At 42.6% G+C, this 17,074-nt stretch overlaps 1 protein-coding gene across 1 annotated transcript in view; it reads right to left on the reverse strand.

Annotated features, from left to right (window-relative positions):
• LOC311031906 (uncharacterized protein) overlaps nt 1-2,559 on the reverse strand; it is an 86,317-nt gene extending 83,758 nt beyond the window's left edge. The window contains exons 1-3 of the mRNA XM_084038472.1: nt 2,446-2,559; nt 1,854-1,970; nt 762-884 (exon numbers count right to left, since the gene is read on the reverse strand). Coding sequence (XP_083894598.1) covers nt 762-884; nt 1,854-1,970; nt 2,446-2,510 — 305 coding nt within the window. The 5' untranslated portion in view covers nt 2,511-2,559. The remainder of the gene's footprint in view (nt 1-761; nt 885-1,853; nt 1,971-2,445) is intronic.
• Between the last annotated feature and the right edge of the window lie 14,515 nt (nt 2,560-17,074).

Raw genomic sequence — 17,074 nt, forward strand, 5'->3', positions numbered from 1 at the left:
AGGACCTTCTGGATCTTCTTCAGCTCGTTCTTCACAAAAGTGCAGATGTTCTCTTCCAGCAGTTTTCAGAGTTCTTAAACAGTGATTTGGAAGTAAGCGCTACTCTTCAAAAACCTTTCAGGACTCAAATCTGCACACAGTTTACTGAAGGAGTTCTCCAACGATAACAACACGACAAGCTGACACACATCCTCTTCATGGATTCTGGGTGCAGGTGGGCTGGGTGGCTTCTCAAACCTGCAGGAAATCTCATTCAGGTCTTGGGCCAGATGGTGTAGCTGGTGAACTGTACTTGATATGGCTGCTGTTGGTCCTTGTGTAAGTCTTTCTAAGACAGATTGTGTCCCTGGTTGCTGCTTGCTTGCCTTGAACTGTCTGTTAATGGATGAATAAAGTAAAAAAAAATATCAAAGTTCCAAGGTTGCCTTTGCTTCCCATGAAAACCTGAATCCTGGCCTGATCCAGTACCTGATATGTATTCATTTCTCCCTTCGTACCTGTTCCTTGACTTTGACCGGTTGCCTGTTCCTGATTCCTCTGGATTTCTTTACCTGTTTAGACCAAACCGGTCTCCCAATGCATCAAGTACCCAGTTTGGTCAGACCCACTTGGAGTCTGATGCTGATGCACCAGGTTTTCAAGTAGCTCCAATGTGAACCCAGCTTAGCTGAGTTTATTTTAGCTCATCTTCTATGGCATTAGCTGTCATGTTAGCTAATTTAGCTTCTCTCTAACTCATAACTTTCAGTTTCAGTTCTTACCTTCCATCAGCAGCTTGTTCAGTTTTAAACTCAATAGGGTGATCCATAGACCAGTCACTCTTCATGGACACACAGCTGGGTCCAGGTCCAGGTCCATGGGTGTCTGGTCTCTGCTGCTGCATCCTAATACAATAAATACACTATCAGATTCTCACTAGTTGAGCTTCATGAATCAGTTTGCTCTGTTTATCATTATATTGATGAGTCATGTTCTGAGAGTTGATGCTAATGTGAGTGTCCATACTATAAATGGATCTGGGTCACATGAGACCACGTTGTGGACATGTGGACACCCGTCTTAGTGCTGCACTCAGTTTTGCTAGCATAATGTTAGCTTTGTGGTTTGTAGCTGAGCGGACTAGAAATATCTCCTGTTGCCAAGTCGTATCTAAGGTCTGTCCTATTAACTGGAGCAGGTTTCCGTTGCATTAGAACTGTATGGGGTGACAATGATGGGAAAACGGAGTTATGACTCTTAAAAAACTTTACATTTTGGTTGCTAACTCTCCACTGGGCATCGGACGGTTCTGGCCTCCACGTAGTCCATTACCTCCTGATAATAGACACCTCCTCGGGCATTATCAGTTACCTTAAAACCTAAAATAAGAGTTTGCTGGATATAAAGTGTCTTACTTTACTACTCTACAACCTCCCTTGAGTGAGAGGAAGACGGTGCTCGAGTTTGGTGTCTGTTGGTTTGGAGTCTTTTTGTTCTTAGCTTAGCTTATTTTAGCCTCCCCACTACCCTTCTATGTCATTAGCCTTCATGTTAGCCAAGTTAGCTTCTCTCTAACTCTTAACGTTTCTCGGCATCTATGAGTCTTTTCTTTAAGAAGGTTTTCTCCTCACTGTCTCTTTAAGGTTTGATTGTATATTTATTATTTTGTAGTTTAATCCCAGTTAAAAACGATTTAATTGGTCCTTTCTGTGAGAGTTTAAGTGAAACACGACACTGTCACTCTCTCACATCATCGTGGCTCAGAAGACCTGACGGGTTGCAGGATTCAGGGCTGGTGGACTCTGAGTTACTGTTTAAGGGGGCAGTTCTAGACCTGATTCATCCGCTAAGGAGAGTTCAGGTTCAGTTCTTACCTTCCATCAGCAGCTTGGTCCCCTTTAAATACAAACGGGTGATCCATTGACCAGTCACTCTTCATGGACACACAGCTGGATCCAGGTCCAGGGGAGTCTGGTATCTGCTGCTGCATCCTGATACAATACATTTAGATTTTAGATTATCACTAGTTAAGCTTCATGAATCCGATAGAGAGAGCGAGAGAACAGAACATTGTCTACCAGCATGAGTTAACTGGGCTAGTTGGCAGGCTAATGTTGCTAGCTATAGAGCTAGCTGAGTATGTGCTAGTTATCTAGACAATCAGTGTTTAGACCAGGGCCGACTGTATTTGCCATGAAGCCCTGTCTGACATCTGCAGGTAGTTTCTCCTTCCTGGTTTGATTCAGGAAGTCCCTGAATGCACCTTTCCCCGTTTAGAGAGCTTACTGTCCCAGATGACCCAAAGCATGCTGTCCCACATTAGCATCAGATTTGAGAAAGTGGGACGACTAGAGAACAACAAAAGAAAACACATTTCACAACTCTATGCGTATTTTGTTGCTTGAATGAATCACAAACATGATTTGATAATTCATCCGCTAAGGAGAGTTCAGGTTCAGTTCTTACCTTCCATCAGCAGCTTGGTCCCCTTTAAATACAAACGGGTGATCCATTGACCAGTCACTCTTCATGGACACACAGCTGGATCCAGGTCCAGGGGAGTCTGGTCTCTGCTGCTGCATCCTGATACAATACATTTAGATTCAAGATTATCACTAGTTAAGCTTCATGAATCGGATAGAGAGAGTGAGAGAACAGAACATTGTCTACCAGCATGAGACCAAGGAGTTAACTGGGCTAGTTGGCAGGCTAATGTTGCTAGCTATAGAGCTAGCTGAGCATGTGCTAGTTATCTAGACAATCAGTGTTTAGACCGGGACCGACTGTATTTGCCATGAAGCCCTGTCTGACATCTGCAGGTAGTTTCTCCTTCCTGGTTTGATTCAGGAAGTCCCTGAATGCACCTTTCCCCGTTTAGAGAGCTTACTGTCCCAGATGACCCAAAGCATGCTGTCCCACATTAGCATCAGATTTGAGAAAGTGAGACGACTAGAGAACAACAAAATAAAATACATTTCAACAACTCGATGCGTATTTTGTTGCTTGAATGAATCACAAACATGATTTGATAATTATTTATGACTGATTTATATCCTCAACATTCATTTTGTCAGAATCCTATATGTCACTGACAGCTTCTGATTGCCATTAGCCCTGCCCCTTTTCTGTGACCCCGCCCCCTTGAAGCTGTGTCATTTCAGTCACATGATGTCCACGCTAAACCTAGTAAACGTCCTGGGGACTAGATTTAGTTAGAACAGGAAATAAAAGGACTGGAGATCAGGCGTGTCCCACATGAGCCAAGTTTTCTAGATGTGAGTCAAAAGCACAACCGGCTGGTGAACTCGATAACTTCACAGCTATGCAGCTGATGGAGTAAACAACCGAACAAGAAACAGGACAAGAAGAGCTCGTCTTTGTTCCTAAATCACATTTCAACAGAGATGGAAGGAACAAAGTACGTGGTTACTGTACTTACTGTAAGTAGAGTTTTCAGGTATTTTCAGGTTAAAACTAATATTTGTTCTTTCTACTCATCACATTTTCAAAAGAGGCTTGTTACTTTATTTTAATGCATTTGAGGGGAATTACGATTATTATGGTCCGACAACGTTGGGCTGCAAAGCGCTATTGTAACTATTGTAATTGTACGGTTTCTTCTTCTTCTTTCACGGGTTCGACGTGCCTTTTGGAGGCCTCAGCATTAAAAAAAACTCACCAAACTTGGTGTGTCCATGCAGCCTGGTGAAAAATTTGAGAATTTGGCGGCCACGAAAAAGTTGCTCGCGAGCGCCAACTAGCGTGTCTATTCGCACCGTAACTCCGATTGACATGAAATTTTGCACACATGTGCGGACAAGTGTCCTCTACAAAAAATCCTGTTAGAGTATGTTACGGCTGTATGTTTCCCTGTGTTCTTGTCACTCCTTCCCCTCCAGTGGCTGCAGGTGAGCCTAATCCCACAACAAGGTGCACCTGTCCTGGGAGGAAGATCTTTAAAAGCGCCGGTGCCGGCAGCAGAAGGGAGGCCTCTTGTGTAGACGCTGCCGGTCTTGCTGCCTTTTTTTCGTCTGCAGTTTTTGTCATGTCTTGTGGAATACCGGCCATGTGTATGTTGCATTTGGCTGTTATTTAATCATGTGGAGTTTTATGGTTTTAAAAGGTGTCTTTTTGTTATTTATTGGGGTCAATGGTGGTTTGTTGTTCACCCCAAAGGGCTCCCCAAAGGGTGGGGTGTAACAGAGTACAAAAGTCAGCCTCGCTAAATTTTCCGCCATCTTGGATTTTTGAAAAACCCGATTTTGCACATTTCTCCAACACCGTTGATCCGACATTTGGTGTGCATACTCGTAGTCCTACTCGTAGTCCTACCTGGGGTCATGGTCCAAAAAGGTTTTGAAAATATGGTTTGATTCAGAAGATATCGGCCAATGAACATAAGAGGGTTGTGCCACCAAAACGCAATTAGCATAACTCCATAACCTTTGGCCCAAAAATTACGAAACTCGAAACCTATGTTCACATAGCTTGAAGGAACATACATGTCAATTTTCATCAAAATTGAGTTATGTGGGGCACTTCCAAAGAATTTCCCAAAATTGCAATTTTTGGCCACTCACAGGGGTTGTACTAAATCTAACTTGGACTATAGCGTTGATCCGATTGATACCAAAATTGGATATATGGTTGGAAAGGCCTTAAGGACCAAAAGTTACCAAATGATGTTCCAAAAGTTGAGAGGTGTGGCCAGGGCGACACCATGACTGGGCTACTATTTTTGAACCTTCGCCAAAAGCATCGAAGCTGTTATAACTTCAGTGAAGGGGTGGGAATTGATCATTTTTTATCAATATCAATGCCATTGTCGATGCTGCCTATCGATCCAATTCCTTATCAATTCTCTTATCGATTCCTAAGTAGTTCAATAAATACTTATATACACTATAATAGGGGATTTTAGCCCATAAATTAAAAATAAATAAAAAACGCACCTTGAATTTTTACACATTTTATTAAAAAAGCACCGCAAACCATTATAACGAAAGGAAAAACTCAACATAGAAAGTTGCACACACTTGTTTGGATTGTTTGTGTGTGTGTGTGAGTGTGTGTCTCCCGTTTGGGTAAACAACACAACAAAAAACATGGCCAAGCGTAAAGCCGCTGCGAGAGCAAATACGAATGTCCGATGCATAAACGTAACTCTATACGTCACTAGCAAGATGGCGGATGAGAAGTTGACCGATATACATAAACAAAAGGGGTAAATGCGCCACGGAGACGAGCAGACATCTAGTCACATCTTTACAACTATACGCATTCATTTTGTTGTCAGAAATGAATCGCTCACATGGGCAAGCAAGGTACCGTTGTTTAGCCCTTTCTCTAGTTTAAGAGGAAAAAAACGCATGTTTCTAGCGCAAACCATTACGGAGTTATGACGCTCTAAAGACAACATGATCTTTTGTTGCGTATACGCTACAATGGGTCTATGCCTCCACTGATTACACACGGCAGCATTTTCATCGCGTTTGGTGAAATGTAGCCAGACTTTCGATCGCTTCCTCCTCTCCACGATGCTGCCTCGTTGTTTATAGGTTGTCGGTGCGCGCAGGGTCATCGCAGAGAGAGTGACGCAATGTACCTCGACGCAAAATTTCGAGTAAACCGGAAAACGTGGTGCGGAATCGTTAAGAAGAATCGATAACGTTGGAGGCATAGGATTCCGATGGAATTGGTTAGTTGGAGCCGGTTCTGAGTAGGAACCGGTTCTCGATTCCCACCCCTACTTCACTGTTTGTCTCCGATCTCCGAACTGATTTTATGCCCTTTTACTGAGTAACAGCCCCCCCTTTAGGTTGGGCGTACACACACAAAATATTTTTTCCTAGATAACCACCATCAGCTCTGTGACTGTAAATAGTGGGGGAGGGGAAGGTGAAACACTAAGGGGACTCAGAGAGATGTCAGGAAGGCATGGAGGAGATGTGACCTCTGTCACTGTTTAACACCAGATCAACAGTCATGAAACTTTTTACACCTGCTAATGATTTAATTCATTGTCTCATCTGCTCCGAACTTCGAATGCACCTCAGACAGCTGTCAGTTGAACATTCGCCATAAACATCAAAACTATTATAACTTCAGTGTTTCTTCTCTGATCTGCTCCAAAGTTTCCATTCTTGATTAGAGTCACACCCTGAACACGTCTGCACTGTAATATTGACTCACAATCAGAGCGTCACCTACCAAATTTTGATTTGCTACTAGTCCTACAACTCGAAGAATGGGACGGGCCGAAAAAAACGTGCGTGACGTGACAGAGTGCGTGACAGAGTGCATGACATCATCGGTCAGAGTGGGAGAGAACCCCAAAAAATTCCAGATTTTTTCTCTTTCCACACTCCTTCCGGCCACAATTTTACACTCTACACACATGATATTTTCCAATTTTGTAAACAAACTTGTCCTGTCTCTCACAATGTGCTCAAAAAATCTGAGAGATTAACAGAACTTGAATTATCAGCCTCTAAGTGCAGCCACGTCTGTCTTCTGTCCTCATTGACTCCAATACAAAATGTTCTGAGAGAAGCAAAGAGAGGACCCCTGTTTTAAAGTTGCAACTCTCTCCAAAATATTTACTGCAGAAACACCAAAATCATATCAAATCGTTCGGGAAGTCCTTACAGCGATGATGGTCTGGGTTTTTTTCTGATAGGACTGACCGTTTTGTTAGAATGAGCCCAAATGTGAGACCAGTGCAGAGGTAGAAAATTGCTGTTTTTCTCCACGTTTCTGTCTCCCTCAGCCTGGGGGGACTTCAAGTTGCCACGGTAACCCTTTAACTGAGCCTCAGGCCACAGCTACAGTTAAAGGGATAGTTCACCGCCACGCAGGTGCTCAAGTGGATAGAGCGCATGACATGTACCCATGTACGCATATGCAGTCAACCCTGGTTCGAATCCTGACTGGAGGTCCTTTGCTGCATGTCACATCTCCCTCTCTCTCCCATGTTTACTCTCTGTCCACTGCTAAATGAAAGGAGTCTATTCCAGAAAAAAAAATCTAAACAAAACAAAACAAAGGGATAGTTCAACATTTTGGCCCATTGCCATAATCCCTATAGTCACAGCAGTAGGTTCATTACCTTTATTTGTCGGTGTAAGCTATTTTTAGCTGCTCAGAGCTACGCTACGGAGGCTAATGGGATTTCTTGGTTTCCCTCATCAAACTCATCAAATACACAATCCAACAACTCCAAAACACTTTCGTGGACAAGTTGTGACCTGCACATTCACCACGCTATGTGATAATAATGTAACGTTACGAGGCAGAGCCATTTTAGAGGTAAATTCATTCAAAACCGCTGATGCGCGTTCCCTTTAGGGACAGTTTTTCAGCAAGCGGTTTCTGTATTCTGTATTTGCTTCTAAAACAACTCTGTCTCGTTTGAAATCTCTGAAGAATCTCATCATAGTGTACACACTCCGGCAGTAGCCCCCGTGGCCCTTTCAAAATTTCACCAGAGGGAATTTTCTAGTTGTTTCTGTCTGCCTCCGTTCACGTCTGTTCATGCCTCTTGTCCACGTCTGCTCCTGCTCATGTTCCTGCCTGTTTCAAGTTCCGTTGTGCTATGTTTTGGTTTTCAGTTTTCCGTGTTTGATTAGAACTTTGCCTTTTTCTTTGTACTTTGTCCTGCCGTTTTTATTGCTACTTTGCCTTTTGTCCCCTTAAACATTTTCAAAAGAGGCTTGTTACTTTAGTTTGAATGCATTAGAGCAGAATTAACGATTATTTATTTTCTTATTAAGTTTCAGTTGGTCTTGTCAACAAACAGCCAGTAGAATTGTCCTTCATAGTGATACTTTTTACTTCCTGATGTCAGAGCCAGTACTTTTACACTTTGACTTGAGTAAAGAAGTAGAACCAGTACTTCTACTTTCACCAGAGTATTTTTGAACAAACGATGTGGGCTTCGTAATTGGCAGCCCTTCTGGGGAAACAAGGTCTGATCAGGAGAGATGGCATCCACCCCACATTGGATGGAGCCGCTCTCCTATCTAGAAACATCGCTGATCTCATTGGTAGTCCTAAAACATGTTTCTGATGCCTTTGTTGACGGAGGCTGAGGAATTTTCTCACGTGGGAAATACCACGTGGTAATTCTAACCAACTAGGGCAACGTTGAGGGGAGTGTCTTATGTCCGCACTTATTTCAGACCATCTGCACAGAAAAGCATGCGGAGGGAGGTACCCTGGAGATACCGCGAGTTTTTAAAGTCATGTGACATGTCGCAAAGGGAATCACCCTTATCACCAGCATTTCTGACGTTTTTTTCCCAGAATGCCTGGTTTTGCGAGGCAAATGCATGCGCATGCATGATTCGAAACGCGCCTAATGAAATGGACTTCTATGTTAATCTTAGTCCCTCCCAGATCGATTCTCTTATAGATGAATCTGGAAGCCTACTGAGAACGACTCTCGGCTCTGTTGCTCCGCTAAAACAGAAAACTATAAAGCATAGGAAGTTAGCTCCCTATAACTCCCAAACTCGTAAATTAAAACAAAAATTGCGTAAACTTGAAACCATCTGGCGCTCCACAAAACTGTAAGAATCCCGCCTAGTCTGGCAGGACTGTCTTAAAACATACAAGAAGGCTCTCCGTAATGCCAGAGCAGCCTACTACTCATCTTTAATAGAGGAAGATAAAAACAACCCTAGATTTCTTTTCAGTACTGTAGCCAGGCTGACAAAGAGTCACAGCTCTACTGAGCCATGGATTCCTAGAGATCTTAGTAGTAACGACTTTATTAACTTTTTTAATGATAAAATTCTAGCTATCTGAGACAAAATTACTTGCATCCTGCCTTCAATTGGAACCAAGTTACCCTCAAACTCAGGAGTCTTAGAAATAGCATAGAGACCTGATTTTCTCCAATCAACCATAAGCAACTAACGTCAATAATCTCTTCTTCTAAACCTTCAACCTGTCTCCTAGACCCGATACCAACCAGGCTACTGAAAGAAGTCTTACCCTTAGTTAGCGTGTCGCTACTAGATATGATCAATGTGTCTTTATTAACAGGCTATGTGCCACAGTCATTTAAAGTAGCTGTAATTAAACCTCTTCTTAAGAAGCCTACTCTAGATCCAGGGGTTTTAGCAAACTACAGACCAATATCAAATCTTCCTTTTCTGTCTAAGATCCTTGAGAAAGTAGTCGCCAATCAGCTGTGTGACTTTCTCAACAATAACAGTCTACTTGAGGACTTCCAGTCAGGATTTAGAGTACATCATAGTACAGAGACAGCTCTGGTGAAAATGACAAATTACCTTCTTATTGCTTCTGACAAAGGACTAGTTTCTGTACTTGTTCTGCTAGATCTTAGTGCTGCATTTGACACCATTAACCATGAGATTCTAATATGTAAACTGGAAAAATGAATTGGCATCAAAGGAACCGCATTAAGCTAGTTTAAGTCCTATTTATCCAATCGATCTCAGTTTGTGCATGTCAATGAAAAATCCTCCAGGCACACTGAAGTTAAATACGGTGTTCCTCAAGGTTATGTGCCCGGACCAATTCTTTTCAACTTATATATGCTTCCTTTAGGCAACATTATTAGAGGACACTCTATAAACTTCCATTGTTATGCTGATGATACTCAGTTATATCTATCGATCAAGCCTGAAGAAACCAATCAGCTAGTTAAACTCCAGGCATGTGTTGATGACCAAGTTATTGTACTTGGGCCTAAACTCCTCCGAAGCTCGCTGTCTAAAGATATAGCAACTATTGATGGGATTGCCATTAGGGGTGGGACGATACGGGTAACTCACGATTCGATACTGTGACGATATTTGGCCCACGATAGCGATAATATCACGATACACGATATCTGCGATATTCGATATATTGCAAGAAATTTCATCAATGATATATCACGATATGTGACTGAGAAAGAAAAAATATGCATAAAAAATAAATTCCAAAACTTCGTACAATGTACAAATGAATAAACACTGTCCAGCTGGACACATTAAAGTGCATGCACATGAATAACATGTCTTATGTAAACCAGGACAGTGCTTTCTGATACTGAAAAGTCAGTAGCAACTTGTTTTATGTAAACTTGGGCCCGTTTCAGTTTAACAATAGCTAAGCAAGATAAGAATAACATCAGAATTAAATGAAATATTGGGCACATTTCAGTATGCAACCAATTATGTGCAGAGTCATGTTCACCCATCCAGTACCTGGGAAGTCGGGCCTCATGCCCTCAGAGCTGGGTGAAAACCGCTTGGAGCTCACAGCAACACCGGGCAGCACACGGCTCTGCGGATCCACACATGCGGACCCTCCGGCGGACGGTAAACACGCGCCGCCCGGAATCCTGCCCGGAAATAGGCAATCGAGCCCGGCCGAAAAGTGGGTCCTCATGCCCTCAATGCTGTGTGAAAAGCGCTAGAAGCTCACAACAGCACCGGCCAGCACACGGCCACGCTTATGCGGCGTTCACACCGGACGCGATAGACGCGAATACAATCGCGTGAGACGCGTGTATCGCGCCGCTTGATCATTTTGGACTATTCGCTTCATTCGCGTCATTCGCGCATGACGCTCATTTTTGAACCGGTGCTGCTCTAGCGGGGGAAACGAGGGCAGCGCCGGCGGGGAGCCGGCGGGTCACGTCGGCGGACCCTCCTCCCCCGCCTCGGGGTACCCGATGCCAGAGTCCTTGAGTGCGTGAGTCCGTGAGCCTCTAAACTCTAGCGCGCCGCTCGGAATCCTGCCCGTAAATAGGCAATCAAACCCGGCCGAAAAGTCGGCACTCATGCCCTCAAGGCTGTGTGAAACCCGCTTGGAGCTCAGACCAGGCAGCTGGCGGCCCCCGCAGATCCGCTCCGGAGAACCGTAAACTCTTAATGTCTCTGATGTCTCTGTGATGTTTCTGATGCCTTTGATGCCTCTGATGCCTTTCATGTCTCTGATGTCTTTGATGTCTGATTTCCGATGTCTCTGATGTTTCTGATGCCTTTGATGCCTCTGATGGCTTTCATATCAGGCATCAGAAACATCAGAGACATCGGAAATCAGACATCAAAGACATCAGAGACATGAAAGGCATCAGAGGCATCAAAGGCATCAGAAACATCACAGAGACATCAGAGACATTAATGACATCAGAGACATCAAAGACATCAGAGATATGAAAGCCATCAGAGGCATCAAAGGCATCAGAAACATCAGAGAGACATCAGAGACATTAATGACAGAGACATCAAAGACATCAGAGATATGAAAGCCATCAGAGGCATCAAAGGCATCAGAAACATCAGAGACATCGGAAATCAGACTTCAAAGACATCAGAGACATGAAAGGCATCAGAGGCATCAAAGGCATCAGAAACATCAGAGACATCAGAAATGAGACATCAAAGGCATCAGAGACATCCGAGACATCAGAGACACAGATACATCAGAGATACATCAGAGACATCAGAAATGAGACATCAAAGGCATCAGAGACATCAAAGACATCAGAGATACATCAGAGACATCAGAAATCAGACATCAAAGGCATCAGAGACATCAAAGACATCAGAGACACAGATACGTCGCTGATGTCTTTGATGTCTGATTTCCGATGTTTCTGATGCCTTTGATGCCTCTGATGCCTTTCATGTCTCTGATATCTTTGAAGTCTGATTTCCGATGTCTCTGATGTTTCTGATGCCTTTGATGCCTCTGATGGCTTTCATATCTCTGATGTCTTCGATGTCTCTGTCATTAATGTCTCTGATGTCTCTCTGATGTTTCTGATGCCTTTGATGCCTCTGATGCCTTTCATGTCTCTGACGTCTTTGATGTCTGATTTCCGATGTCTCTGATGTTTCTGATGCCTTTGATGCCTCTGATGGCTTTCATATCTCTGATGTCTTGGATGTCTCTGATGTCATTAATGTCTCTGATGTCTCTCTGATGTTTCTGATGCCTTTGATGCCTCTGATGCCTTTCATGTCTCTGATGTCTTTGATGTCTGATTTCCGATGTCTCTGATGTTTCTGATGCCTTTGATGCCTCTCATGGCTTTCATATCTCTGATGTCTTTGATGTCTCTGATGTCATTAATGTCTCTGATGTCTCTCTGATGTCTCTGATGCCTCTGATGTCTTACTGATGTATCTTTGTCTTTGATGTCTCTGATGTATCTCTGATGTATCTGTGTCTCTGATGTCTTTGATGTCTCTGATGCCTTTGATGTCTCATTTCTGATGTCTCTGATGTTTCTGATGCCTTTGATGCCTCTGATGGCTTTCATATCTCTGATGTCTTTGATGTCTCTGATGTCATTAATGTCTCTGATGTCTCTTTGATGTCTCGGATGTCTCTGATGCCTTTGATGTCTGATTTCTGATGTCTCTGATGTATCTCTGATGTATCTGTGTCTCTGATGTCTTTGATGTCTCTGATGCCTTTGATGTCTCATTTCTGATGTCTCTGATGTTTCTGATGCCTTTGATGCCTCTGATGGCTTTCATATCTCTGATGTCTTTGATGTCTCTGATGTCATTAATGTCTCTGATGTCTCTCTGATGTTTCTGATGCCTTTGATGCCTCTGATGCCTTTCATGTCTCTGATGTCTTTGATGTCTGATTTCCGATGTCTCTGATGTTTCTGATGCCTTTGATGCCTCTCATGGCTTTCATATCTCTGATGTCTTTGATGCCTCTGATGTCTTACAGATGTATCTTTGTCTTTGATGTCTCTGATGTCTGTCTGATGTATCTGTGTCTCTGATGTCCTTGAGTCTCTGATGTCTCTCTGATGTATCTGATGTCAGTGATGTCTCTGATGTCTATCTGATGTATCTGTGTCTCTGATGCCTGTGATGGCTTTCATATCTCTGATGTCTTTGATGTCTCTGATGTCATTAATGTCTCTGATGTCTCTTTGATGTCTCGGATGTCTCTGATGCCTTTGATGTCTGATTTCTGATGTCTCTGATGTATCTCTGATGTATCTGTGTCTCTGATGTCTTTGATGTCTCTGATGCCTTTGATGTCTCATTTCTGATGTCTCTGATGTTTCTGATGCCTTTGATGCCTCTGATGCCTTTCATGTCTCTGATGTCTTTGAAGTCTGATTTCCGATGTCTCTGATGTTTCTGATGCCTTTGATGCCTCTGATGGCTTTCATATCTCTGATGTCTTTGATGTCTCTGTCATTAATGTCTCTGATGTCTCTCTGATGTTTCTGATGCCTTTGATGTCTCATTTCTGATGTCTCTGATGTTTCTGATGCCTTTGATGCCTCTGATGCCTTTCATGTCTCTGATGTCTTTGAAGTCTGATTTCCGATGTCTCTGATGTTTCTGATGCCTTTGATGCCTCTGATGGCTTTCATATCTCTGATGTCTTTGATGTCTCTGATGTCATTAATGTCTCTGATGTCTCTTTGATGTCTCGGATGTCTCTGATGCCTTTGATGTCTGATTTCTGATGTCTCTGATGTATCTCTGATGTATCTGTGTCTCTGATGTCTTTGATGTCTCTGATGCCTTTGATGTCTCATTTCTGATGTCTCTGATGTTTCTGATGCCTTTGATGCCTCTGATGCCTTTCATGTCTCTGATGTCTTTGAAGTCTGATTTCCGATGTCTCTGATGTTTCTGATGCCTTTGATGCCTCTGATGGCTTTCATATCTCTGATGTCTTTGATGTCTCTGATGTCATTAATGTCTCTGATGTCTCTCTGATGTTTCTGATGCCTTTGATGCCTCTGATGCCTTTCATGTCTCTGATGTCTTTGATGTCTGATTTCCGATGTCTCTGATGTTTCTGATGCCTTTGATGCCTCTCATGGCTTTCATATCTCTGATTTCTTTGATGTCATTAATGTCTCTGATGTCTCTCTGATGTCTCTGATGCCTCTGATGTCTTACTGATGTATCTTTGTCTTTGATGTCTCTGATGTATCTCTGATGTATCTGTGTCTCTGATGTCTTTGATGTCTCTGATGCCTCTGATGTCTTACTGATGTATCTTTGTCTTTGATGTCTCTGATGTCTGTCTGATGTATCTGTGTCTCTGATGTCCTTGAGTCTCTGATGTCTCTCTGATGTATCTGATGTCAGTGATGTCTCTGATGTCTATCTGATGTATCTGTGTCTCTGATGCCTGTGATGGCTTTCATATCTCTGATGTCTTTGATGTCTCTGATGTCATTAATGTCTCTGATGTCTCTTTGATGTCTCGGATGTCTCTGATGCCTTTGATGTCTGATTTCTGATGTCTCTGATGTATCTCTGATGTATCTGTGTCTCTGATGTCTTTGATGTCTCTGATGCCTTTGATGTCTCATTTCTGATGTCTCTGATGTTTCTGATGCCTTTGATGCCTCTGATGCCTTTCATGTCTCTGATGTCTTTGAAGTCTGATTTCCGATGTCTCTGATGTTTCTGATGCCTTTGATGCCTCTGATGGCTTTCATATCTCTGATGTCTTTGATGTCTCTGTCATTAATGTCTCTGATGTCTCTCTGATGTTTCTGATGCCTTTGATGTCTCATTTCTGATGTCTCTGATGTTTCTGATGCCTTTGATGCCTCTGATGCTTTTCATGTCTCTGATGTCTTTGAAGTCTGATTTCCGATGTCTCTGATGTTTCTGATGCCTTTGATGCCTCTGATGGCTTTCATATCTCTGATGTCTTTGATGTCTCTGATGTCATTAATGTCTCTGATGTCTCTCTGATTTTTCTGATGCCTTTGATGCCTCTGATGCCTTTCATGTCTCTGATGCCTTTGATGTCTGATTTCTGATGTCTCTGATGTATCTCTGATGTATCTGTGTCTCTGATGTCTTTGATGTCTCTGATGCCTTTGATGTCTCATTTCTGATGTCTCTGATGTTTCTGATGCCTTTGATGCCTCTGATGGCTGTCATATCTCTGATGTCTTTGATGTCTCTGATGTCATTAATGTCTCTGATGTCTCTTTGATGTCTCGGATGTCTCTGATGCCTTTGATGTCTGATTTCTGATGTCTCTGATGTATCTCTGATGTATCTGTGTCTCTGATGTCTTTGATGTCTCTGATGCCTTTGATGTCTCATTTCTGATGTCTCTGATGTTTCTGATGCCTTTGATGCCTCTGATGGCTTTCATATCTCTGATGTCTTTGATGTCTCTGATGTCATTAATGTCTCTGATGTTTCTGATGCCTTTGATGCCTCTCATGGCTTTCATATCTCTGATGTCTTTGATGTCCCTGATGTCATTAATGTCTCTGATGTCTCTCTGATGTCTCTGATGCCTCTGATGTCTTACTGATGTATCTTTGTCTTTGATGTCTCTGATGTCTGTCTGATGTATCTGTGTCTCTGATGTCCTTGAGTCTCTGATGTCTCTCTGATGTATCTGATGTCAGTGATGTCTCTGATGTCTATCTGATGTATCTGTGTCTCTGATGCCTGTGATGGCTTTCATATCTCTGATGTCTTTGATGTCTCTGATGTCATTATTGTCTCTGATGTCTCTTTGATGTCTCGGATGTCTCTGATGCCTTTGATGTCTCTTTGATGTCTCGGATGTCTCTGATGCCTTTGATGTCTGATTTCTGATGTCTCTGATGTTTCTGATGCCTTTGATGCCTCTCATGGCTTTCATATCTCTGATGTCTGTGATGTCTCTGACGTCATTAATGTCTCTAATGTCTCTCTGATGTCTCTGATGCCTCTGATGTCTTACTGATGTATCTTTGTCTTTGATGTCTCTGATGTATCTCTGATGTATCTGTGTCTCTGATGTCTTTGATGTCTCTGATGCCTCTGATGTCTTACTGATGTATCTTTGTCTTTGATGTCTCTGATGTCTGTCTGATGTATCTGTGTCTCTGATGTCCTTGAGTCTCTGATGTCTCTCTGATGTATCTGATGTCAGTGATGTCTCTGATGTCTATCTGATGTATCTGTGTCTCTGATGCCTGTGATGGCTTTCATATCTCTGATGTCTTTGATGTCTCTGATGTCATTAATGTCTCTGATGTCTCTTTGATGTCTGGGATGTCTCTGATGCCTTTGATGTCTCATTTCTGATGTCTCTGATGTTTCTGATGCCTTTGATGCCTCTGATGCCTTTCATGTCTCTGATGTCTTTGAAGTCTGATTTCCGATGTCTCTGATGTTTCTGATGCCTTTGATGCCTCTGATGGCTTTCATATCTCTGATGTCTTTGATGTCTCTGTCATTAATGTCTCTGATGTCTCTCTGATGTTTCTGATGCCTTTGATGTCGCATTTCTGATGTCTCTGATGTTTCTGATGCCTTTGATGCCTCTGATGCCTTTCATGTCTCTGATGTCTTTGAAGTCTGATTTCCGATGTCTCTGATGTTTCTGATGCCTTTGATGCCTCTGATGGCTTTCATATCTCTGATGTCTTTGATGTCTCTGATGTCATTAATGTCTCTGATGTCTCTCTGATTTTTCTGATGCCTCTGATGCCTTTCATGTCTCTGATGCCTTTGATGTCTGATTTCTGATGTCTCTGATGTATCTCTGATGTATCTGTGTCTCTGATGTCTTTGATGTCTCTGATGCCTTTGATGTCTCATTTCTGATGTCTCTGATGTTTCTGATGCCTTTGATGCCTCTGATGCCTTTCATGTCTCTGATGTCTTTGAAGTCTGATTTCCGATGTCTCTGATGTTTCTGATGTCTTTGATGTCTCTGTCATTAATGTCTCTGATGTCTCTCTGATGTTTCTGATGCCTTTGATGTCTCATTTCTGATGTCTCTGATGTTTCTGATGCCTTTGATGCCTCTGATGCCTTTCATGTCTCTGATGTCTTTGAAGTCTGATTTCCGATGTCTCTGATGTTTCTGATGCCTTTGATGCCTCTGATGGCTTTCATATCTCTGATGTCTTTGATGTCTCTGATGTCATTAATGTCTCTGATGTCTCTTTGATGTCTCGGATGTCTCTGATGCCTTTGATGTCTGATTTCTGATGTCTCTGATGTATCTCTGATGTATCTGTGTCTCTGATGTCTTTGATGTCTCTGATGCCTTTGATGTCTCATTTCTGATGTCTCTGATGTTTCTGATGCCTTTGATGCCTCTGATGCCTTTC

Source organism: Eutrigla gurnardus, assembly GCF_963514095.1.
Source record: "Eutrigla gurnardus genome assembly, chromosome: 21".
In the NCBI taxonomy this organism is placed as follows: domain Eukaryota; kingdom Metazoa; phylum Chordata; class Actinopteri; order Perciformes; family Triglidae; genus Eutrigla; species Eutrigla gurnardus.